This window comes from Mobula hypostoma, chromosome 21, assembly GCF_963921235.1.
Source record: "Mobula hypostoma chromosome 21, sMobHyp1.1, whole genome shotgun sequence".
Classification (NCBI taxonomy): Eukaryota; Metazoa; Chordata; class Chondrichthyes; order Myliobatiformes; family Myliobatidae; genus Mobula; species Mobula hypostoma.
In genome coordinates, this window is record NC_086117.1 from 42,632,804 (window position 1) to 42,657,801 (window position 24,998).

The 24,998-nt window shown below is 41.5% G+C and overlaps 1 protein-coding gene across 2 annotated transcripts in view; it reads left to right on the forward strand.

Moving 5' to 3' along the window:
- Positions 1-21,229, forward strand: part of prpf4 (pre-mRNA splicing tri-snRNP complex factor PRPF4) — a 45,579-nt gene extending 24,350 nt beyond the window's left edge. The window contains exons 8-14 of one of the 2 annotated variants that reach the window (XM_063073847.1): positions 996-1,054; positions 1,547-1,670; positions 6,608-6,697; positions 7,143-7,265; positions 9,844-9,951; positions 18,087-18,205; positions 20,428-21,227. In XM_063073847.1, the coding sequence (XP_062929917.1) occupies positions 996-1,054; positions 1,547-1,670; positions 6,608-6,697; positions 7,143-7,265; positions 9,844-9,951; positions 18,087-18,205; positions 20,428-20,621 (817 nt within the window). In that variant the 3' untranslated portion in view covers positions 20,622-21,227. Of the gene's footprint in view, positions 1-995; positions 1,055-1,546; positions 1,671-6,607; positions 6,698-7,142; positions 7,266-9,843; positions 9,952-18,086; positions 18,206-20,427 lie in introns of both variants that reach the window. The other variant, XM_063073846.1, reaches the window with a different exon arrangement.
- The last annotated feature ends 3,769 nt before the right edge of the window (positions 21,230-24,998 follow it).

The following is a 24,998-nucleotide window of genomic DNA, read 5'->3' on the forward strand; positions in this document are numbered from 1 at the left end:
TAGGTATTCGTTCTGAAGGTCACCTGTACTCTGCAGTTGCCATCTGAGTTTCCGATCGCATATCATTGTAATTCCCTTCTTATTTCCACACCAACTTGTCTGTAGTCGGTACTCTCCATTGCTGTGAAGAGGGCAAACGTAAACAGGAGAAACAACATCTTATTTTCCATTCAGGTAGCTTACAGTCCAATGGTAATAACATTGAATTTTCTAGGTTCAGGTGATCTACATCCCTGGTGTTTCTCCATACTCACATCTACAGCTAGCTTTATTATTTTCCCCTTCACCTTACCTATTTCTTTCCTCTTCCCCCCCCCCAAATAAAATCATGTTTCCATCTAACACGTGCCTGTCTCTTATCCCACAGACTCCATTATGCTACTTACTAAATCGTCCTCTTCCCTCTCAGCCCTGGTGCAGGCTTTTAGCATGGATTGTCCAGTCTTCTAGTGTTCTTGTTCCAGATATCAGCATCTGTGGTCTCTTTTGTCTTTATACCTCTGTTCCTATTTTTTTTTATTGAGCTATAGCGTGGAATAAGCCCTTCTGGCCCTTCGAACCATGCGCCCAGCAATTCCCCAATTTAACCCTAGCCTAATCAAGGGACAGTTTACAATGACCAGTTAACCTACCAACCAGTACATCGTCGGACAATGGGAGGGAACCCACATGGTTGTGGGGAGAACGTACCAACTCCTTAAAGTCAGCGGTGGGAATCCTTATGCTCACCAACTCCAAGCTGACTATCGAGCATGCATTTTTACACTAATCCTGCATAAACCTGTTTTACCCTCCTCACACTCCCATCAACATTCCCCCAGTTTTCTACATTCCAGGAGTAATTTACAGTGTTCAGTTGACCATTATGGGATATTGAGGGCAAGCAGAGCACCTGAGTGAAACCCACATGGTAACAGGGAAACTGTGCTGGTGTTCCTTTTTATTTCTGTATTATTTGATTACAAGTTCTGATAGTGGTTTGTTCTTGTCTACAGGAGTGGATTATGTAAGCTGTGGGATGTTCCTGACTGTAACCTTATTCGTACACTGAGAGGTAAGCCTCATGTACCACAGTTCGTGTTCCACAAAGTCCGAAGGCTTTATAGATGGGGAAGGTCCTTTGGATCTTAGACAGATCAAGCAATGCTGTATTACAGCAGCTCTCTATTTCTAGTTGATTCCAGGGTTGTTTCTGGCAAGCAATCCTCATGATGATGACTGAATGAAGAGTTCACTGTCAGGAACCGCAGCTTTCAATTGCATAACAGCTTTTAATTGAACCTGAGATGAGAATTATCAAACAAAGATTTGTTGCCAGACCCCGCAGGGAGAAATGTTATGGTGGATGACCAATAGCTTACTCAAATGTTAAGTTTTATGGAGGACCTTAAATGAATGGAGAGGTTAAGGGAGCAGTTTCATATTCTTGGGCCTCAAAGGTTGAAGGCACACTCTCAGTGTTGGAGTGATTAAATTCATGAATGTGAAGGTAGTCAGGAGCGCAGCTGCTCACAGTCATTGCTGATGGGATTTTCTGTCTTGGCAGGTCACTGCACGAATGTGGGCGCCATTGTATTTCATCCGCAGGCCACCATTTCACTTGATGAAAAGGACTGTAATATGGCATCGTGTGCAGCCGACGGCTCAGTGAAGCTCTGGAATTTGGAAAGGTTTGTGAAGATTATAGTCATGGGTGTAACATACATTAAGATTATATTAAGGTGAAAAGTGTTCTGTTGGATTTAAATTGTCTTCTGAGGTGTAGTATTGATTTACTGCAAATTACTTGTACTTTGTTTGATGAAACACTCAATTTCATGAGCTGTTCTGTTGCTTTAAAATAGCCTTATGCCTATTCAGTATTTTAAAAGTTAAGCCTGCTGTTAACATAATCTATGCTAATCAGATCTGCATTTACCATATTTTACATTTATCAAATTTCACTTGCAAGAGGATAAATTCAATGTGTACACATCACAGAGCTTATTTTGAATTTATCCTCTTGCAAGTGAAATTTTAAACAATTCAATACTGGGCTATTTTACTTACTGCAGTTTGGTTTGCACCACCATTTATGCACAGTCTACTCTTGAAGTGCTTTTGTTTAGTGTGTTGGTTAACAAAATGTTGACAAATCAAATAAGAGAAATAAGCCTAGCAACACACACAAAACGCTGGGGGAACTCAGCAGGCCAGGTATATTTAGGAAAAGAGTGTAGTCCACGTTTCGGTCCGAAACCCTTCGGCAGGAGCTTTTCCACAGAAGCTGCCTGGCCTGCTGAGTTTTGTGTGTGTTGCTGGGATTTCCAGCATCTGCAGATTTTCTCTTGTTTGTGAGAGAAATAAGCCTGCTACACGTTTGAGTAGACTCATGACTGATCTGACCTTGGCATCAAGTCCACTTTCCTGCCTAACTTGGATTCCCATGTATACTTGACTTCTCCTATATTCATCATTAAATTGTCAGTCTGAAAATCACAGTTCTCCTGAGTGGAGATCTCCAAAAAGTCACAAATGTCTGTTTTCATTCATTCCAGTCTTGTCCTCTTGGTTCTACTTTTCCATAACAGGAATATTAGCATTGCAGCATCTACCTTACCAAACCCCCTCAAAATCTTGTTTAAGTGTGATCATCTCTTATGCTTGGACTTGTTCTGCTCAATCCTTCTTAATAAAGCACGCCCTTCATTTCAAGAATCAATCCAGTGAAACTTTGATGTATTGTCTCAATCCAAGTATGTTGTTCCTTGCATAAGGAGACTAAAACCGTGCGCAGTACTTCAAATGTTTCCCTAAAATTGAATACAATTGCTGTAAAATTTTCCTCTTGCCCCTTCTTAATTATTTGTTGTATGTAAGTATTAACTTTGTGTTTTTGCATGGAGGCGCCAGATCTTTTTCAACATCAACATTAAATAGTTTTACACCATTTTAATACACTCTCCTATTCTTCCTATGTAATATACCACTTTTCCCATCTTATTTTGGTCAGTTTCTTAACATTTCCCTCTGCATCCTCTGAGTCTTGTTGCAGCCTAGTTTTCCATCTGTCTTTGTAGTATCAATGCACTTGACCCTTTCACACAGGTGGTGAATTGCTGAATCCCCAGCTCCGATCCTTGAAGCTTCTTACTGGCCAATTTGAATATAGTCCTCTTATCATTACTCTTCTCTGTTAGTAACCAATCCTAATAGATTAGTCTCAACCTAGCAAGTCTGTAAATCTGTACAGAGTCCTTTTCTGTGGCACAATATCAAATACATCACATCCACTCATTTCTCCATTTCAGTTATGCTCATTTTATTTTCAGAAAAAGTTTAATAAATTTACTAGGTAACCTTTTGACTTTTATCAACTTTAGTCAATAGTGACTTTGTGTTCTATTATTATTTTCTCATTAGTGAATGACAGCAATAACAGTAATTGTCATATTTCTGTCAGCTGCTGTTAAGCCTGTAATTTCTTGTTTTCACCACCCCCCCCCCCCCCCCATTACCCTCCATTCCTCCATTTGGTAAAGGTCTCTGCATCTTGACTATGTGGCATATTTCTAAATTCCACGTATCAAATCCATGCAAGTGTAATGGTAAACATCTACATTTGTAATTAGTAACATAAACCTGCACAGATCAAATACGGCTGCAATGTGATTCTGCTTTCTCTCATAACAGATGAAGTTATCAGAAAGTTTTATTTATTTATTGATTGATTGAGATACAGCCTGGAATAGGCCCTTCCAGCCCTCTGAGCCGCATCGCCCAGCATTCCCTGGATTTAATCCTGGCCTAATCATGGGACAATTTACAAAGACCAATTAACCTACACACCAGTTCGTCTTTGGACTGTGGGAGGAAACCCACACAGTCACGGGGAGAACATACAGACTCCTTACAGGCAGGGAATTGAACCCGGGTCTCCTGCGCTGTAAAGTGCTGTGCTCACCACTACGCTACTCTGCTGCCCTATTTTATTAATTAAACTATTTTCTTTCATTAATGCGATTTATTATGTAATGGGATTTGTGATTATGGAGCTAGTATATCCAATAGAATTTGTATCCACAGAACTTGAGAGCAATGCAGTATAGCTAAGCCACACTTGGATTTATTCTTATTCGCAATTAGTGAGCTTTACTTAGTGTTAAACACTGAAATTCACCAATACCACCCCCCCACCCCGTGACACCACAACCATCATTTACATCACAGTCTCTCTTGTTTTGTACCCTGTCACAGACCTCTGCTCTCCCCACCCTCTTCATCCTTTCTGTTTCTTTTCCTGCTTTGCTGGTGGTGAAGTCCAGGTTGATTCCAACCCTAATTTACATTGTGCATTTGGAGTGTTGTTTCGGTTTTAGGATGTTGCATTTACCTGTGTTGCCCACTTGTCAGAAACTTGGCTGGCATCCATCAATGAAAAAACAGTAACAGATTGACCAACCCTGTTCAGAGCTGATCACCTGATTAAATTGGATCTGTATGTGTTCTGCTTTGGAGGGCCAGTTTGCCTATGAAAACCTGGACAGATTTGCAATCTAGTAAAGGGATAATCTCACCAAGAATGGTTTATTTACGTAGTTGCGTGCAATAGGTTTAGCAATTGAGCATCTTCATTTGTTAAGGTAATTGGCTGAGAGTCTTGATGAGATGTGAGCATCTGTTAATGTTTCATTTGAAGCATTTTTCATGTCACATTAATCCAGCATTGACTGTGAAATTCTTTGCTCGGTTTCATGTTGGATTTAGAGAAATTTGAAATGGTAAGGAATAGTGTTAATGAATTTGAACTTCAGAAAGTTATGTATGAGAAGCTGTCATATTTGTGTCAATTCTATATTAGTAGCACAGTTAATTCGGCTACGTAGCACTTCCCTTTTGAGTTTGACATTGAGGCTGACGTATTTAAATATGTTGATTCCAACTTGTTGAACGAAAGTGTTTGTTGACTGTTTCCAACCTGCACCAAATTGACATGTTTATACAAAACATGTACTACACCAACCCAGTTGTCAGCCTAAACCCACTTGAGCCTCTTACCTGAGCTTGGTGATTGTGGGTTCAAAGTTCCCTCCCCCAGAGAATCCATTACACAATCTAAGATGACCGTCCAGTGCAGTACTGAGGGAATGCTGGTGCTACCTATCGGACAAAACAATAGGCGGTAACCCCTATCTCCCCTCTAGGATGAGTGCAAAAGATCCCAGCTTACTGTCCTAGTGTGAAAGTTGTCTCTTAATGACCTGAGCACTATTTATCCCTGAATCAGCAACTAAAATTGACTACCTTCTCATTTATTTTAATGGTATCTATGGGAGCATAGTGTTATTGACTGTAAACCACTTTAGCAGTTGCGAAAAGCACTGTAAAATGCCATGAAGCCCCATTGGGGGCGTGACAGTAGCATAGCAGTTAACTCGACACTATCAATCCCGGTGTCCTCTCTATGGAGTTTGTACGTCCTCCCTGTGGAATGCATGGGTTTTCTCCAGCTGCTCCGGTTTCCTCCCTTTCTGCAGGGGCACAACTGAGCATCCTGACTGGCTGCATCACTGCCTGGCATGGGAACTGTACCTCCCTTAATTGCAGGATTCTGCAGAGAGTGGTGCGGACAGCCCAGCGCATCTGTAGTTGTGAACTTCCCAAGATTCAGGACGTTTACAAGGACAGATGTGTTAAAAGGGTCCATAGGATCACTGGGGACCCAAGCCATCCCACCACAATCTATTCCAGCTGCTACCATCCAGGAAGCGGTATTGCACTATAAAAGTCGGGACCAACAGGCTCCGGGACAGCTTCTTCCATCAGGCCATCAGACTGACGAACTCTCGCTGATTTGAATGTACTCTATATTACATTGACTGCTCTATTTATTATAAATTACTATGACTGCACATTTAGTTGGAGACGTAACGTAAAAATTTTTACTCCTCGTATGTGAAGGATGCAAGAAATAAAGTCAATTTTCTTCAATTCACATTCCAAAGACATATCGGTTAGTAGGTTAATTGTTCATTGTGAATTGTCCCGTGATTTTAAATTGTAAATTGCCTCTCATTCACTACTGTCGAGGGAAGTTTCTTATGTTCGACTGATCCCTCTCCCTCGATGGTGCCAAAGTAAGATTTAAACGCCCACAGTTTGTGGATTTGGACTCTAAATCAGGTTTATGATGTGTACTAGTTTTGGTCACTCCTTTTTCTGTTGCTGCTTTTGGGCGATTTTTGAATCGGGGTGGCCTGCAGATAATGATCACTGAGCTGAACTGAAGTATACTTTTTGATTTTGTGTTTTATATTAAGTGTTTTCGCTCTTTTTTTGTTGCCATTTATGCAATTTTTTTGTATGTGGGGGTAGAGGAATGTCTTCTTGTTTTTCTTTCAACAAGTTGGTTTCATAGTTCTTTGTTTTGTGCTCTCTGTAGGGAAGACAAATTTCAGGGTTGTATGCTGCATACATACTTTGATAATAAACGTAATTTGAATTAGTCTCGGGTTAAATCGGTATTGCTGAGCATCACGGCTCAAAGCGTCACGTTGTGTCCCTAAATAAAAATAAAAAGCAAGTCTTTGTTCAATAGCACGTTTCTTTGTGCTTTGATTTTTTGCAGTGATGAGCCAGTAGCCAACATTGAAGGGCACACAATGAGAGTCGCTCGAGTGGCGTGGCATCCATCAGGCAGGTTTCTCGGGACCACATGGTAAGTAACATCTAATAGACAGTATGCGTTAACATTAACTGAACAGTTCAAAAGGGACTGAAGATAGCCTGTGTTACATGATGTGTTATGGTTGCTAGAATTTAAATCTATGGAATTTAGTTCTGCCTTTGCTGTTGCATCAGACACCTCATTCTGTAAATCTCTAACTGTTCTCATCATTTTCACATATTTACTGAATGTGTATCCACTCCATCGTGTCTCATGCACTTGCTTATTGGCATTTGTACAAAAAGCAGTAGCTAAATGTCATATTCTTGTGTTAGCTTGCTAGTGATGTGTTTCTCATTAAGTTAATCATTGGTGGTGTTCCTGCACTCTTATATTACACAGCCATTTCCTTATTGCGGATAAGACCTAGTTATTTCAGTATTAAGCGATGTTATAGGTAAGTTGGTATGTTTTTACTGTTGCTTCTGCTTTTTAGTTATGACCACTCCTGGAGACTCTGGGACCTGGAAGCTCAGGAAGAAATCCTGCACCAGGAAGGCCATAGTAAGGGTGTCTATGACATTGCCTTCCACCGTGATGGCTCTCTGGTGGGAACTGGGTAAGAACAAATTCTACACTTAATCCAGGCCAATATCCTAATTCTTCAATTAACTGAGAAACCTGATCTATTGTGTTTTTATTGCATGCCTCCTCTGTGTACTGATAACATAATATTTTCCAGGTTTTCCTCCCATTCGTTCACTCAAAGGACAGTAAAAGAATACTTCACTCACCTATCTGAAAGAGTAGGGTAGAGAATGCAGTTAGCATTTGGCAAAAGTTATAGTACTACCATAGTAGTATTGGTAGTATTCTAATTTGCTCTGTATTTCATTTAAGTACATAATTTGTTAATTAGTTTGTCTTTTTTTTATACCTTTTTAAACTATTTCCATAAAACATCAGCTAATTGGGTCAGTTGCTTAATTAAGCCAAAACATACTGGTCCTGATGACCAACAGAGCCAATTAACCTGAATCTATTATATACCCAATTGACTTGGCCTGTGCCTCTTTTAGAATCCCAGTTCATCTGCTCCAGGTGACTTATCTACCTTCAAACCTTTCAGCTTCCTGAGCACCTTCTCCATTGTAATAGCAACTTCATTGAATATAACACTCTTGAATTTCTGGCATAGCTACTCTTGCCTCTTTTACTCTTTATATATCCGAAAAAAATTTGGTCTCCTCTTTTTATATTATTGGCTAGCTTACCTTCATATTTCATGTTTCATCTTTTCTCTCCTTATTGCTTTTTGTGGTTTGCTTTCTGTTTATTTTTGAAAGCTTCCCAATCCTCTGTCTTACCACTAACTTTTGCTATATTGTTTGCTTTCTTTTTTGCTTTAAGGTTGTCCATGTGCTCTCTCTTGCCTCTGTAGTTTCCTGGAGCACTGTAATACTGAATCATCTGATTTTAGCTTCTCCCTCTGAAACTGCAGGGTGAATGCTATCATATTGTGATCACTGCCTCCTAAGGTCTGGTTCATTACACAGCCCCAGACCAGAATTGCCTTTTCTCAAGTGGGTTCAAGGCATCTGGTAGACAGGGTTCAAGTTCCTTTTCTTAGGATCCAACAACAACCTGATGTTTCCCAATCTATCTGAATATTGATATCCTCCATGACCGTCGTAACATTGCCCTTTTTATGTCCCTTTTCTATTTCCCATTGTAATTTGTATCCCACATCCTGGCTACTGTTCAGAGGCCTATATATAACTCCCTTCGACATCTTTATACCATTACTGTTTCTTAACTCTACCCATAAAGTTTCTACATCTTCTGACCCCTATGTTACTTCTTTCCAAGAATTTGATTTCTTTTTTTTTTACCAACAGAGCCATCACACCCTCTTCCCACCTACCTGTCCTTTTGATGCAATGTTCATTCTTGGATGTTAAGCTCCCAGTTGTGATCTTTCAGCCACGAGTGCATGATGTTCACAACATCAGACCTGTCAATTTTTAGCTGTGCCATAAGATCATCTACCTTATTGCATATACTGTGTGCATTCAAATATAACCATTTCAGTCCTGTATCCACCAATGTTTTCAGGCGTTCTAGTTTAACTTGGCACAAGGGCCTGTCCATCTGCTGTACTGAATGTTCTGTGTTCAAATCCAAAAGAACCCTGTCCCTCAGATTCCCATCCAGTAACTTCCACACCACTGATCTAAGGTTCACCAACCCGTAGTTCCATGTCTTGACCTTGCAGCTCTTCTTAAATAAAGTCATGGCATTAGCCATCATCCAGTCTTCTGGTACCCCTGCCGTGGCTAAAAGAAGCAAAAATCCTTGCTCAGTTTATTCCCTTGCCTCCCACAATATCCTGGGATACACCTAGTCATGTTTTGGGAATATTATTCACCTTTATGCTTTTCAAGACTGCCAACATCACCTCCTTTGTAATGTCAGTAGGATTTCACTGTCCTCTTCCCTGAATTCCCTAACTTCTGTGGCCTCTGCTGTAAATACAAACAAGAAGTTTTAAAGTAAGACCCCACCCATTTCTTGTGGCTCCATTCATAAATAACTACACTCTTCCTTAAGGGAACTCTCTCCCCAGTTACCTTTTTGATCATCATCTACTCAGGCAATTTTTAGATATTTCAAAAGTCTGCTACCTGTGGCTTAACTCCCACTCTGTCCTATTTACCTATCACCCATGTGTTTTCCTGCCTTAAATTTTTAACTCCTTTCATTGTTCTCAGATTTGCCCTTGCAATCATCTCCAGTCCTATAAACCAGCCATGCCATTTCCTGAAGTCCTAACTAACATTCACCCCTTATCTTCCTTTTCACCTCTTTCCCCCTTCCTCTTTTCCCTTGCCCCAATTTGTAGTTTGATGTTACTTGATAATGACCCCACAAAATGCTATAGGAAATTTTATTCTAAAATGGGGTTCCCAGCCTGGGGTCCTCAAACCCCTAGCTGAATGGTATTTGCCCATGGCAAAAAATGGAATCCTGTTCTAAAAGAACAATCATTACTTTTAATTAATTATTATAGGACCAACCACTGAAATAGAGATTATTCATCTATTAGGGGAGAGTACATTTTGTTTTTCTCGCCAGATTTGGCTGCAGTTGTGAATGTTGCCAGAATGACTGACTACTGAGTTTCTCTTTCTGATCAGTGGCCTTGATGCCTTTGGACGTCTGTGGGACCTGCGGACTGGTCGATGTATCATGTTCCTAGAAGGACATTTGAAGGAGATCTACGGAATCAGCTTCTCTCCCAATGGGTAAGACAAGTAAACGTGGACTTGAGGAAAGTCGAGTAAACTTTTCTCGGGCTGCCAGCTGGGTACAAGTATCGATTTTAACTGGCGTTTTGATGACAAACTTTGCCTTCTTCATCAGGGATGATCCCTAGGCATGTATATATACCACTGGACTAGATATGCCTAGGCATTGTTGTTGCGTGAATGAAATCACTGGAGAGAGTTACTGGTAGATACAAAGCAGCCCCTTGATTCGACAAAACAAGGTACAGCAGGCATCTTACGGAGACGCTTTCGGTGGAAAGGTCTGCTTGTCCAATGTGGGGCTCGATATTTATTTGCTAAACACAAAGGATGAATCCATGTTTACAAGTACAGACAATGCTTTCTTTTGAAGCTACAGACAAACTTCACACCTTCTGATTCGCATCCATCCCACAGGTGCCAGCAGCATTTGGACTGGGCTTTTAAGAATCCATTGTTCCAGACTGAATCCACAATACATTTATTTAGTAATTAACATGCTAAGCATAAAGGACAATTCCATATTTACAAAGTATAGATAATGCTTTCTTTGAAACTACATGCAAACTTCACACCTTCTGGTTCACATCCATCCCACAGATGCCAGCATCGTCTGTGGACTGGGATTCACACAGCTTTTAGGAAATAAATTGTTACAAACTAAATCCACAATACATTGTCAAGGAACAGAGGACTGGTGGCCAAAGCTATTTGCTAAATGTAAATTACCTAAACCCAAAAATCACTCTAATAGGCATCATCCCTGATGAGGGTGGCAGAGTTTGTCATCGAAATATCGGTTAAAATCAATTTATTGTACCCAGCCGGTAGCCTGAGAAGAGATTATTTGTCATATAATTTGAGAAAGTACTAGATCCTTTTTGAGGAAAGTCTTTGACAAGATAAAACCTGGGAGGTTATTCAAGAATGTTGCAGGTTATGGACTTCAATGGAAGGGGAGCAAACTGTTTAAAAAGGAAAGGTAGAGGGTTAGAAAAAGTTTTTTCAGAGTTGATGATGGTGTTACTCTGGGTTCAAAACAAATGTAGCTTTTATTCTCTGTATACTTTGAATTATTTCTATATTGGATTTGGTGCGATGAAAGAAACTTCAGATTATAGAAAACATAGAAGCATAGAAAACCTACAACACAATACAGACCATTCAGTCCACAAAGCTGTGCCAAACATGTCCTTACCTTAGAACTACCTAGGCTGACCCATAGCCCTCTATTCTCCATGTAGCCATCCAGGAGCCTCTTCCCTATCCTTTCCACCTCCACCACTGCCGCTGGCAGCCCATTCCACACACTGACCACTCTCTGCATAAAAAAACTTACCCCTGACGTTTCCTCTATACGTACTTCCAAGCACCTTAAAACTATGCCCTCTCGTGCTAGCCATTTCAGCCTGGGAAAAAGCCTGTGACGATCCACACGATCAATGCCTCTCATTATCTTGTACACCTCTATCAGGTCACCTCTCATCCTCCGTCGCTCCAAGGAGAAAAGGTCGAGTTCACTCAACCCATTCTCAAAAGGCAGGCTCCCCAATCCAGGCAACATCCTGGATTGCACCCTTTCTACGGTTTCCACGTCCTTCCATAGAAGGTGAGATGACCAGAATTGAGCACAGTACTCCAAGTGGGGTCTGACCAGGGTCCTACATAGCTACAACATAACCTCTTGGCTGTTAAACTCAATCCCACGATTGATGAAGGCCAATGCACCGTATGCCTTCTTAACCATAGAGTCAGCAGCTTTGAGTGTCTTGTGGACTCGGACCCCAAGATCCCTTTGATCCTCCACACTGCCAGGAGTCTTACCAATAATGCTATATTCTGCCATCGTATTTGACCTACCAAAATGAATCACCTCACACTTATCTGGATTGAACTCCATCTGCCACTTCTCAGCCCAGTTCTACATCCTATCGATGTCCCACTGTAATCTCTGACAGCCCTCCACACTATCCACAACAACCTCAACCTTTGTGTCATCAGCGAATTTACTAACCCATCCCTCCACTTCCTCATCCAGGTCATTCATAAAAATCATGAAGAGTAGGGGTCCCAGAACAGATCCCTGAGGCACACCACTGGTCACCGGCCTCCATGCAGAATATGACCCGTCTACAACCACTCTTTGCCTTCTGTGGGCAAGCCAGTTCTGGACCCACAAAGCAATGTCCCCTTGGATCCCATGCCTCCTTCCTTTCTCAATAAACCTTGCATGGGGTACCTTATCAAATGCCTTGCTGAAATCCATATACACTACATCTACTGTGCTACCTTCATCAATGTGTTCAGTCATAGCCTCAAAAAATTCAATCAGGCTCATAAGGCACGACCTGTCTTTGACAAAGCCTTGCTGACTATTCCTAATCATATTATGCCTCTCCAAATGTTCATAAATATAATTCCTTTAATCATATGCAATGGACTATCTGTTGTTTCCTGGCACTGATTTGTAACAGGGTAACAAATTACACAGCATCCACACAAACCGAGGTTTGCAGTGGGAGAGCCATTTCATTACTGGTTTAGCAGGACCACAGAGTGTCTTCCCTAGACACTTTCCCTAAGGAAATCTGGAGGTTTCACTATCACAATGAGACCCAGAATTAGATTCATTGTTTTGAGCTTATCAACTGCGACAATGTTATAATGCTCCTGTGAGTTTTACCTCTGCTCTTCCACAGCATCGAACCTATTCAGGGCTGTGTTTTCTAAAACTAAAATACATCACTTTACACTTGTTGACATTCATTTCTGCCTGCTACTTCGCTGCTTATCCTGTAGTGTTCCAATGAACTAACTACGCCTTTTGATTAGGTATAATCTAAGGTTATTAGGTTCGGTGATAAAGAGTCGAGGCGAGGTAGGTTATCTGTTTAGAATACAGGCAGAAAGTATGTGTGTGAGGCCGGTTTTCTGTGCTCGGTGTCAGATGTGAGAAGTCCTGGAGACTCCCAGCCTCCCGGACAGCCACATCTGCTCCAGGTGCATCGAGCAGCAGCTCCTTAGGGACCGCGTTAGGGAACTGGAGACGCAGCTCGATGACCTTTGTCTGGTCGGGGAGAGTGAGGAGGTGATAGAGAGGAGGCAGGCAGTCACTTCGGGGCCTTGGGAGACAAATAAGTTGGTAAATCAGGAGAGGGAAGGGCAAGAAGCAGCTGCTAGAGAGTACCCCAGTGGCTGTCCCCCTTAACAATAAGTACTCCTGTTTGAGTACTGTTGGGGGAGACAGCCTACCTGGAGGAAGCAACAGTGGTCGCGCCTCTGGCACAGAGTCTTGTCCTGTGACTCAGAAGGGTAGGGAAAGGAAGAGATGGCAGCAGTGATAGGGGACTCTATAGTTAGGGGGTCATACAGGCAATTCTGTAGACGCAGGAAAGAAAGAAAAGACGCAGATGGTAATTTGCCTCCCAGGTGCCAGGGTCCGAGATGTTTCTGATTGCGTCCACGATATCTTGAAGTGGGAAGGAGAACAGCCAGAGGCTGTGGTACATATTGGTACCAACGACATAGGTAGGAAAAAGGAGGAGGTCCTAAAAACAGACTACAGGGAGTTAGGAAGGACATTGAGAAGCAGGACCTCAAAGGTAGTCATCTCGGGATTACTACCTGTGCCGCATGAGAGTGAGTGTAGGAATAGAATGAGGTGGAGGATAAATGAGTGGCTGAGGGATTGGAGCATCATCAGATGCGTGGAGAGGGGGAGCTTGCTACATGGGCAACAGCTTGCTCTCCATATTGTTCTGCCCTGGCTTGTGTATCTAGACAGCTGGAATGCAACATCCATGGTCAGTGCTGACAGACAGAGGCCTCATGAAGAACTCCAATGTTGCTAGTTACAAGGGAATCCAAAAATGTGGCGAAAAATTCTTTTGGACTTCCTAGGTTAAAGGCGATATGATTAGTATTGTTTTAAAATTGTAAAAGGGTTCCAGAGATCGACGGAGTGAGCAATTTCAAGTACCTGGGTGTCAACATCTCTGGGAATCTATTCTGGGCCCAACGTATCAATGCAGTTACAAATAAGGCACAACAGTGGATATATTTCATTAGGAGTTTGAGGAGATCTGGTATATCACCATAGACACTTGCAAATTTCTACAGATGTACTATGGAAAGCATTCTAACTGGCTGCATCACCATCTGGCATGGCGGGCGGGGGGACACTGCACGCGATCAAAATAAGTTGTAAACTCAGCCAGCTCCATCATGGGCACCAGCTTCCCCAGCATCCTGGACACCTTCAGGGAGCGATGCCTCAAAAAGGCGGCATCCATCATTAAGGAGCCCTGTCACCCAGGACATGTCCTCTTCCCATTGCTACCATCAGGGAGGAGGTACAGGAGCCTGAAGCACACAATCAACCATTTCTTCTCTTCTGTCATCCAATCTCTGAATGGACATTGAACCCATGAACACTACCTCACTACATTTTTTGCACTACTTACTTAATTTAACCATATATGTATCTAATTTATTATAATTCAGTTCTTATTATGTATTGCAACATGCTGCTGCACAGCAACAAACTTATGGAATTTAAAAGTAATTTATTAACTTAATTCAGAAAATGGCTGAAGCTGGAGATGGAAGAGAAGGTAGTGATAATGACCAGATAGAGCTTCCATAAGGATCTGTATTCAAGCCTTAACCATTGAAGAAAGAGTGTACTAGCATTGGAGGCAGTCCAGAAGAGATTCACTGGGATGAGAGGATTACTCTCTCATTAGCAGATATAAAAGTTTAACTTCCACTCCTTAGAGTTTAAAAGAATTCGGGAGTGACCTTATTGAAGCACATAAGATCCAAGGGGAATGTGACAAAGTAGATGTTGAGATGTTTCCACAAATGGGAGAACCCCGAACATAATTACAAGATAACGGAAGGGAGGGGTGTTATTTAAAATAGATGCATGGGTATTTTTTTTCTTGAAGAGGGTGGTGAATCTCTGGAATCTTCTACCCCAGAGGATTGTGAAGGCCAGATCATTTAAGGTATTTAAAGAGGAAATAAATATTTGAAAGATTGTGGAATTCCAGGCAGTGGGGCTCTAGCACAGAAGAGGAATGGAGGCCTAGGGCAAATCAGCCGTCACTGCACTGGATGGAAGTGCAGGTGTGAAGGACAGGTGGCCTATTCTATTTTCTTGTGCTGTTGCATCTAAAGACTTCTAATCGCCAAGAAAGCCACGTATCCAAGTTTGCCTGTGGTAAATTACAGTAGATAACATAACTTTTTCACACAGAGGGTTGTGGATCTGTGGAATGCTCTGCCTCAGAAGGCACTGGAGGCCAATTCTCTGGATTCTTTCAAGAAAGAGTTAGATAGAGTTCTTAAAGATAACGGAGTCAAGGGATATGGGGAGAAGGCAGGAACAGGGTACTGATTGTGGATGATCAGCCATGATCACAGTGAATGGTGGTGCTAGCTCAAAGGGCTGAATGGCCTACTCCTGCACCTATTGTCTATTGATTGACGTGATTATGTAGGCAAACAGTAGCAAATAGATTCAATTAGACAAATAGGTCTTTCACCTCTGACCTGGAAAAGTTAGAGTAATTTGTAAAAGATGAAACACTGGTGGTCTACAGAATCTACCGAGGGCTTGTAGAGTCTCTGTACATAGATGATACCTTGGGCTTGTACGGAAAGATCATTTGAATGCTGGCCTTCACATTTAAATGACTAAAATACAAGGTAGATTCAAGATGTTAAAACTTTGCTGGATCCTGACTAATCTGCTGTTACAGTTTTGTAAGCAGAGCTGGATACTGCACCATAGGAAGGAAAACAAAATCAGACAAAGAAGGGGTGTACACCCTGGAATTTATAAGTCAAGAGGTTTTTCATAAATGACGGGTCTTGTTAAATAAACTAATTATGCTAGTTATTGAGTTAAGGATTAGAAGAATGGTCCAAACAAGGAGTTAGATCTTTCAAGAGTGATGCAGTGCTGCACTGCTGCATGCAGAGGATCAGAGGGTTTTTACATTGTCTACAAGAAGGGTGGGATAATGACTAGAATGAAAATGGGGCGAGATTTGATGGAAGTATACAGAATTATGAGGGGTAAATACAAGCAGACTTTTTCCACTGAGGTTGGATGAGACTAGAACTAGAGGTCATGGGTTAAGGGAAAAAAGTGAAATTTTTAAGGGAACCTGAGGAAGAACTTCTTCGCTCAGAGTGTGGAACGAGCTGCAGGTAGAAGAGCTGGATGCAGGTTCAATTTCAACATTTAAAAGAAATTTGGATAAGTACATGGATGAGGGGGTATGGAGAGGCATGGTCTATGGGATTAGGCAGAATAACAATTTGGCACAGACTGGATGAGGCACAGGGCCTGTTTTCTGAGCTGTAGTGCTGTATGGTCTATAAAGATGGCAATTAATGCTTTATCTGTGGGATTTCTGAATCTTAATTTATCAAAGGACTTAAAGAATGTGACAAGGAGGTAGGACACAGTAGAAGTAAAATTTTATTGGCTGAACACACTGTAGGGTCTAAATTGCGTAATTATGTTATTTAATATGATTTGATCAAATCGCAAATGGAGGAAAAACCTTGTGCAGGAATTGGTTCAAATGAATAACTTGTTGCTTTGTTGTAATCTCTGTCTACTATTACCAGGTCTCCTGTTACGTGGGGGGCAACTGCTTCACAAAGTGAGAGGTCACCTTAATTGACTCGTGTGTTTGATCTTTATGGAAATCACCCAGGCTGCAGATGAGCTCCAAATGTGGCCTTCCCAGGAAAGCAATGGGAGGTGGCTGGTACGCTGCATGCTTTTTAACAAGCACAGTAGCAGCCATTCTCTCCTTTACTAATGACTTCAAATGAAAATAAAACCTCTCATGTGCCGTTCATTAAAATATACAAGTTGCATAAGCAACTGATGTTCTTGTAGGTATTTATTGATTCTGGTGATCAAAGTCCTATTCCTCCATAAATGCTGCCTGACTCCAGCATTTTATGTGTTGCTCCAGATTCCAGCATCAGCAATCTGTTGTTGTCTGGAAAATCCATCTTTTTCCCTCCTTTATCCCTTGTCAACGTTTTTAACATATGCCAGGGAATTTTAAAAGGGGAGGGTGAAATCATCACTTTGGCTGTTTTGAAAAGAATCTCCAGTGTTTGTGACTTCTGACCAACATCATTGGGAAGGCGTTGCACAAAATGAGCATTTATTTATTTATTCCGAGCCTTCGAGCTGTGCCGCCCAGCAATTCCGCTCCCCCCATTAAATCTTAAGATAATCGCCGGACAATTTACAATGAACAGTTAACCTACCAACTGCCACCTTTGAACTGTGGGAGAAATGGGAGCACCCGGAGGAAACCCACGCAGTCAGAGGGAGAATGTAAAAGCTCCTTACAGACAGCGGTGGGAATTGAACCTGGGTCGCTGGTACTGTGAATAGCTGTGCTAACCACCTTACTGGAATATCTGTTTATGCTGATTAAAGGCACCATTGAAATGGAATGTGATTGGGATGGTTGCTGGCCTTGCTCAACAGTGCTAGTTCCCAGAATGCAAACGTATATTTGCAGATGCATTTGCATGTATACAAAAAAATTTCAGAGTCTGTGTGAATCTTACTTAGCATAAAATCTTTACTAATGGTAGCACTCCAGACTCCCGTCAACGGTTGCTGTACTCCAAGCTCTTGCCAGCATGAGATTACTTGAGGAAACAGTTCAAGGATGTTCTCAGAGCCACTTTGAAAATACTTAACATTCCCCACCAATTTCTGAAGATCCCTGGTGCTTGTCAGGGTGGAGCCCAAGTTGCTGAGTTATGAGGCAGCAATTCTACTGACTATGATCCTGTGTTACTTTACTCCCTAATATGCTGCAATTGCTAATGCTCGCTTTATATTAAAGGATCTCTGAACTTGATATAATCCTTTGAAAAATTACCAACACATTTGTGGTGCTGCCATGTGGTACCCTGCAATCATTGTGTACACAAGCAAGTAATACAGCATCTTTTAGATTATAGAATCGTAACTAAAGGAACTCCAGTTAATGAGGCATAAATAATGATATATCACTGCAATTGGAATAACTATCTTCAGTCAGTTTCTTACTGGTAACATTGTTGACTTTATTTTTTAGATATCATGCAGCAACCGGAAGTGGAGACAACAGTTGCAAAGTTTGGGACCTGCGACAGCGGAAATGTATCTACACCATCCCAGCACATCATAACCTCCTGTCAGCAGTTAGGTTTCAGCGTAAGTATCTCAGGCTGGAAGCCTACACTAACACAACTATGCATTTGTGCTTCTTAGAACAGAGATCAATAGGTTTAAATAAGCATTTGCAACTTCTTTAGATTTGATGGTAAAAATAAGAAAAAGCCTTTTTTTCCCCAGGAAAATTGTTGGTAACCAGATTACTGTAACTCTAAGGGAATGGCAAGGGAACCAGCAGGAAGGAGATTCTTGTCCAAGAATTCATGGTCTAGAATGCTCAGCCTAAAACCTTACTGGGAGTAGATTCCACTGGAGCTTCCAGAAAAAGCTTGAATACGTACAACAGAGCTCCATAAATCTGGCACTCTTGGGACTTCGATAGTGCTGGACTTGGGGATTTAAAAAAAAATACTGAATGTTATTTTTGTCACCGTCCAAATATGCTTGTATTTTAGCCTTTTATATTACACAGCAGTATAAATCAATTTCCCAGTGAATGCATTGTGTTAAAACAAATCGGGAAATGTACAAGCACTGTGGACCTTGCTCTGGCTACAGACTTGCCATATCTGTCACTTCTGATGTTCCAGTCCTTGACCCTCACTCTTGACTGTGCAATCCCTGTCAGGATTCATGGCTCCCGCTGCATGCCCGGCTCATATTCTGGACAGAGTGATCCAGACGCTGGATCACCATACAATCAGATATAGGATTATTAGTGTTGCTGTGCTTTGTGGAGGTATCACAGACAAGGGAAAGGGGGAATTTTACCATATAGGAGGCAGCATCTGGGTGGATGTTGCCAGCTCTAGAAAATAGCTGTGGAAAATGATTGGATCATTTGGAGTGATTTTCTTTGGAGCAGAGGAGTGGCATTTTCCAGAGTTCAGTTCCGTACTTGCTCGAGCTGATGGAGTCCAGGAAAATAATTGCAGAGTAATGAGGCTAATACCAATCAGATATTTCTTATAAACAATCCAAGAGCCCACACCAAGTATAACTTGTGATAGATTGTCAGAGCTGTACTGTTGAGAGTCACTGGGGAAGGCCAAGGTATTGTTTCTCATCGTTTATTCTCTCCTGCTTCTGAGAGTTGCGAGTTGAAGTGAAGGAGCAGCAGAGGTTATGTGTGAGGTGACGGCCATTACCAACAATTTCCTTCTTGGGTCTGGAGGGAAGAGCAATTTCATTAGTAAGGATGTTTCTCTGAAAGATGTTTATCTTGTGTTTGGATTGGCCTCCTCCAGGGCTCCAGTCCTGCCTGGCACATTCCCCTCACTGCAGCTGCCAGGTCACATTGCCTGGCTCTCTCAGACCAACTCATTCAGTCTGCTTTCTGCCTGAGTGAGTGAATTAGTTTTGATTTTTAAAGTAACATGCACTTTTATACTTAGTAAGATCACAAATTGACACAATTTGCCCCATCATCTTCCCTCTCCTTCACAGTCCAGCGTTAGAGTTGCTCTGGCAACTGTGGTACCTGTGGTAGCAAGGTGTTGTGGGGCCCTGTGAAGGTTGATATTTGTGGGTTGATATTCCTTAATGTTTGAGATGTCTGACCTCATTCTGTGTAACAGTGCAAACAATAAAGAAGCACATCAAATGCTCCTTTGTAAGTGGTGCCACACATGAGTAGAAAGAAGGTTCACCAGATTGATTCCTGGGATGGCAGGTCTTTCATATGAAGAAAGACTGGATGAACTGGGCTTGTACTCGTTGGAATTTAGAAGATTGAGGGGGGATCTGATTGAAACGTATAAGATCCTAAAGGGATTGGACAGGCTAGATGCGGGAAGATTGTTCCCGATGTTGGGGAGGTCTAGAACGAGGGGTCACAGTTTGAGGATAGAGGGGAAGCCTTTTAGGACCGACGTTAGGAAAAACTTCTTCACACAGAGAGTGGTGAATCTGTGGAATTCTCTGCCACAGCAAACTGTTGAGGCCAGTTCATTAGCTATGTTTAAAAGGAAGTTAGATATGGCCCTTGTGGCTACAGGGGTCACGGGGTATGGAGGGAAGGCTGGGTTCTGAGTTGGATGATCAGCCATGATCATAATAAATGGCGGTGCAGGCTCGAAGGGCCGAATGGCCTACTCCTGCACCTATTTTCTATGTTTCTATGTTTCTATAATGTACCATAACATCCAGTTCTTTGAACTACCATGTGCTGTACTTTGAATTCTTTCTTGGAAGTGCTTCTTTCTTGTTGCTTGTTAATTCTGCCTTCATACTGCTAACTGCTGATTTATGTCTCCCTGAAGCCACAGATGGACACTATCTCCTCACCGGTGCCTATGACAACACAGCAAAGATATGGAGCCACCCTGGGTGGTCACCACTCAAAACAATGGCTGGCCATGAGGGCAAAGTGATGGGACTGGACATTTCTCCAAATGGGCAGCTCATTGCTACGTGTTCTTATGACAGGACCTTTAAACTCTGGACATCTGAGTAGACCAAAAGCAGCAGAACTTTGACAACCAACCACCCTAAAGAAGGAGTGTCAGATACAACCAAATTATTGGGAACTAGTCACCAGATTTCACAGTAACATGCCTTGTTGTGAGACAGGAGTTGCCATAATCTGCTGGTCATTGACTTTATCACTATCATTTCTAGGCTTTTGGACAGTTACATTGAATGAAAAAAGCTGGTAGCTTCCAGTTGATGTGTATGAGTGGTCCTATTCCACAATTCTCTGGAGAAGCAGAACCCGGAATGAGAACAAGTGGTGCATGGCATCTCAGTTTCCAAAATAGAATGTTTTCAGTTCTTCACTGGCCTCCGATTTTCTGCTGAATGGTTTATAGGAAGTGCTGCTGCCAAGCTGTTGGGTCCAAAGCACTAAGGAAACCTTTGAGTTAAGGGCTATTTCTGGAATTGAACTAAAAGTTATTTGCTTGACAATGGAAAGCTGTGTGTTAACCCTGGAATCTGTCACTAATGTGTTAACCACATGGGTAAATGGCCTCTCCTTTGTAGCAGCGCTTTATAATAAATATTTTGATAAATAACTACCTGTGGAACTGTTTCCATGAGATGTGCATTAAATTGATTGATTTCCTTCTAGTAAATACTGCCAAATAGAGATGCATTAACTATTGGATTAGATTCTATAACTGATTTATTTTTCTACTTGTAATCCTCCCCAAATGTTCACTTAGTCTTCAGTTTGTTACTCATTCCTGCGTAAACTAATTGACTATATATATATAAAACTGCTATCCCTCCCATTTAACACATTCCTGTCCAAATTTATAACTTAACATTATATACTTATGCAAAGCTACTGACTTTATATTGTACATTCTATGCCCAAGGTTATGAAGACAGTTCTTGTTAATGTATAATTACATCTTCCAAAAGAAGCAGGGATTTTCCATTTCAGAAGGTAATTTTAGGTATTTATAATTGGAGCTTATTAGAAACTCATCCATAGAATACTCAACCATTTATAAACTGTATAAATATGTGAATGTATAAGATCCCAAAGGGTCTTGACTACGTGAGGGTGGAGAGCACTGTTAGAAATTCTAATCCTGAAGTCACTGTTAAAAATAAGGGGCTGCTCATTTAAGGATGAGTCACAGTTCTTTGTTTCTCTCAGACACTTATCAGTCTTTGTAACTCCTCCTTAAAGAGCATTGGAGGCAGGCATTTGAAATATCAGTTGAGAATAGGGAGATTAGGATAAGTCAGATCAATATCCTAGTGATGGAGAAGCAGGTCTGAGGAGCCACTTGGTTGCTCTAATTTCTGTGCTCATACATTAGATTGCCAGTCACCAATAAAATGGTTTACAATATAAGATGCACCTGCATCTTTCTTCAATAAATTATTCTTTGTTTTATCTAATGATACAGCAAGTGGATCTGTTTCATGTTTTGTCACTCATACCATAAAATAGGTTACAAGCTCAAAAGTATTCGGGAGGCTCACCTTATTTAAGCTCATCACCCATACTGGGGCATAGGCTGCCGACAGCAGCTTGCCAGTGTTCTCCGTCCTGGGCCAGTCTTTCAAGTTGTTGCCAAGTGTAGATGCTTCCTCTCCCCGGGATGAGGTCTTAAGAGCTTCTGTTGGTATTTCTGCAGCACTGGGTTTTTACAGGGTGGGATTGCTAGCCCCATGCCCAACCTTTCACAGCCGGGTTTGAGACCGGACAAGACGCAGTTACCATTGGTATTAGTAATGCAAGTTAATTTTTAAGCTTCATTTGTAAGGTTTGTAAAGGTTAGAATCCTGGGGTTAATACGTTCATGTAGACCACTGTAATTGAACCCTCCCAAATGAAAATGAAACTTCACGTCAGTTGGGAAAGAGGGGAATTTAGAAATTAGGAATCCCTGTGAAGTACAGTCTGAAAATATATTGGTGTACATGGTGGAAACATGAACTATAAAGCTAACAAAATTCAAGAGAACAGCAAGTATGCAAGGGTAAAGATTCCAACCTTACTGATATGTGTCTAGGTATTCACTGTATTGTATATATCCAGATCTTCTCAAATCTTCCAGCAGGTTGCACCTCACCCCACAAAGCTGTTCCAGGTTTAATTCCTGTTAGAGTTTGTAGAAGCAAGTGCGAGTTTTTATGCTTGCTCATATGTGATTCTTGCAGAAATGTGTGTCATAACCCATTGAATTGGCCATTGGGTCTAATCCCTGCTGCCCTCATTGTCAATATCACAGATGCTGCGGTTTTGGAACTGACTTGTATTTATGATGTTCATACTGAGACAGGTCCTCCACTGGTGAACGGAGGCAAGTGCACATCGAATCTGTGGGATGCATGGCAGCAACTCCCAGACATACATCTTCCTACTCCTAGGACAAGGTGTATGAAAGCACCTTTACCTGTCAGTTCCTCTCAAGTCACACTACCTTAACTTGAACACTTAAAACCTGAGTTAAAACTTTGGAACTCGCTATAACACTGATTTCAGAGAAGGAGTAGCTTTATACTTATAATTTGAATACTTCCAACAGATTTCCTCCTTAGCCTTAAGAAAATAATTCTAAATTTAATTGATCTTTATATTTAAAGATTTTCTCTGCACAAAACTGGGATCATACAGGTGAACAGCATCTGTTCTCCCAAGTCCTTTACATTGTTGCTAAGTATATTGCTGAGCAGTTTATACAAACCTCTGGCTGAGACCAGATCGTCGATTTGTGAAGATTTTGTTTATATTTACTGTAGTCATTTACAATGGCAAAGATTCTGTTTTCTCGCTGTCTTAACAAGAGGTTTGAAAATATGCAGGTCCAACTCCCCTTGAGCCCCACTCCCCCTCTGAAAATGGAATATTTGGATAACTGCCTCTCCTTGTTATTTAGGGTCTCTTTCAAACTGTTTATTGCATTTAATAAAACACCTGGAGCATCTTAGTGGGTCAGACATGTAGAAACCTGGGTAAAATGTTGCCACAGTCAATTAATTGGATCAAAAGCTGCCTCACCCAATGTCTTTCAAAGCTAATTCTGGCCGGCTGCCGGTGGTGAGTGGTGTTCTGCCACGGCTTGTGTTGGGACCACTTCTTCTCACGTTATATGCCAATGATTTGGATGACAGAATTGATGGCTTTGTGGCGATGTTTGGGGACGATATGAAGATAGGTCGGTGGGGGGAGAGAGCAGGTACTGTTGAGGAAGCAGGGAACGGCAGAAGGACTTAGATTGGGAGAATGGGCAAAGAAGTTGTGGATGGAATATAGGGTAGGGAAGTTGTGGTCAGGCACACTTCGGTAGAAGAAATGAGGTGTAGACTATTTTCTAAACAGTGGGGAAACTTCAAAAACCAGTGTTACAAAGGAAATTGGGAAACCTCGTGCAGGATTCCCTAAAGGTTAACTTGAAGGTTGAGTCGGTAAGGAAGACAAATGCATTGTTAGCATCCATTCCAAGAGAACTACATTATAAAAACAGGGATGTAATGCTGAGGCTTTATAGGACATTGATCATAACTTACTTTCTCTTGTGAGCAGTTTTGTGCCCCTAATCGAACAAAAGATGTGTTGGCATGGGAGAAGATCAGAGAAGGTTCAAGAGAATGAGTTCTGGAATGGAAGGGTTAACGTATGAGGAACGTTAGATTGTGCTGGGCCAGTACTCGCTGGAGTTTAGAATGAGGGAAGATCTCATTGAAACCTATCGAATATTGAAAGACCCAGATAGAGTGGATGTTGAGAGGGTGTTTCCAATAGTGGGTGAGTCTAAGACCAGAGGGAACATCCTCAGAATCGAGGGACATCCATTTAGAACCTAGATGAGAAATTTATTTGGCCAAACAGTAGTGAATCTGAATTCATTGCCAGAGACAGGTATATTTAAAACAGAGGTTGATAGTTGGTTGATCAGTCATGGTGTCAAAAATTATGGGGAGAAAAGTATTGAGGGCTAATAAATCAGCCATGATGGAATGCAGAGCAGACTTGATGGGCTGAATGGCCAAATTAATCTCCTATGTCTTGAGGTCTAAAGATTACTTCATTTGCCATCACAATGAGTCTGTTTTCAGTATCTTTAATTAATACTCTGGTAAAAGTTCTACAGATTCAAAATAAAGGGATATTATTAAGGTCTGCATACCAGCACAAAAATGAAACACAAGATCCAGATCAAATAGCATTAAATAGATGGACTCTGTATACGAGATCTTAATAGTCAGTACTCAGTCAGTATATGGTTATGCTGTGCGGCCTTTATGAAGCTCTGCAGCCACTTGGATCTCCTTTAAAATTGATCTTGACTATCCTCTTTGTATTACACTTCTGCATAATATAAGTAAGAATTGTGGGTTTGCAGACATCGATTCTTCCACATTTCAATTG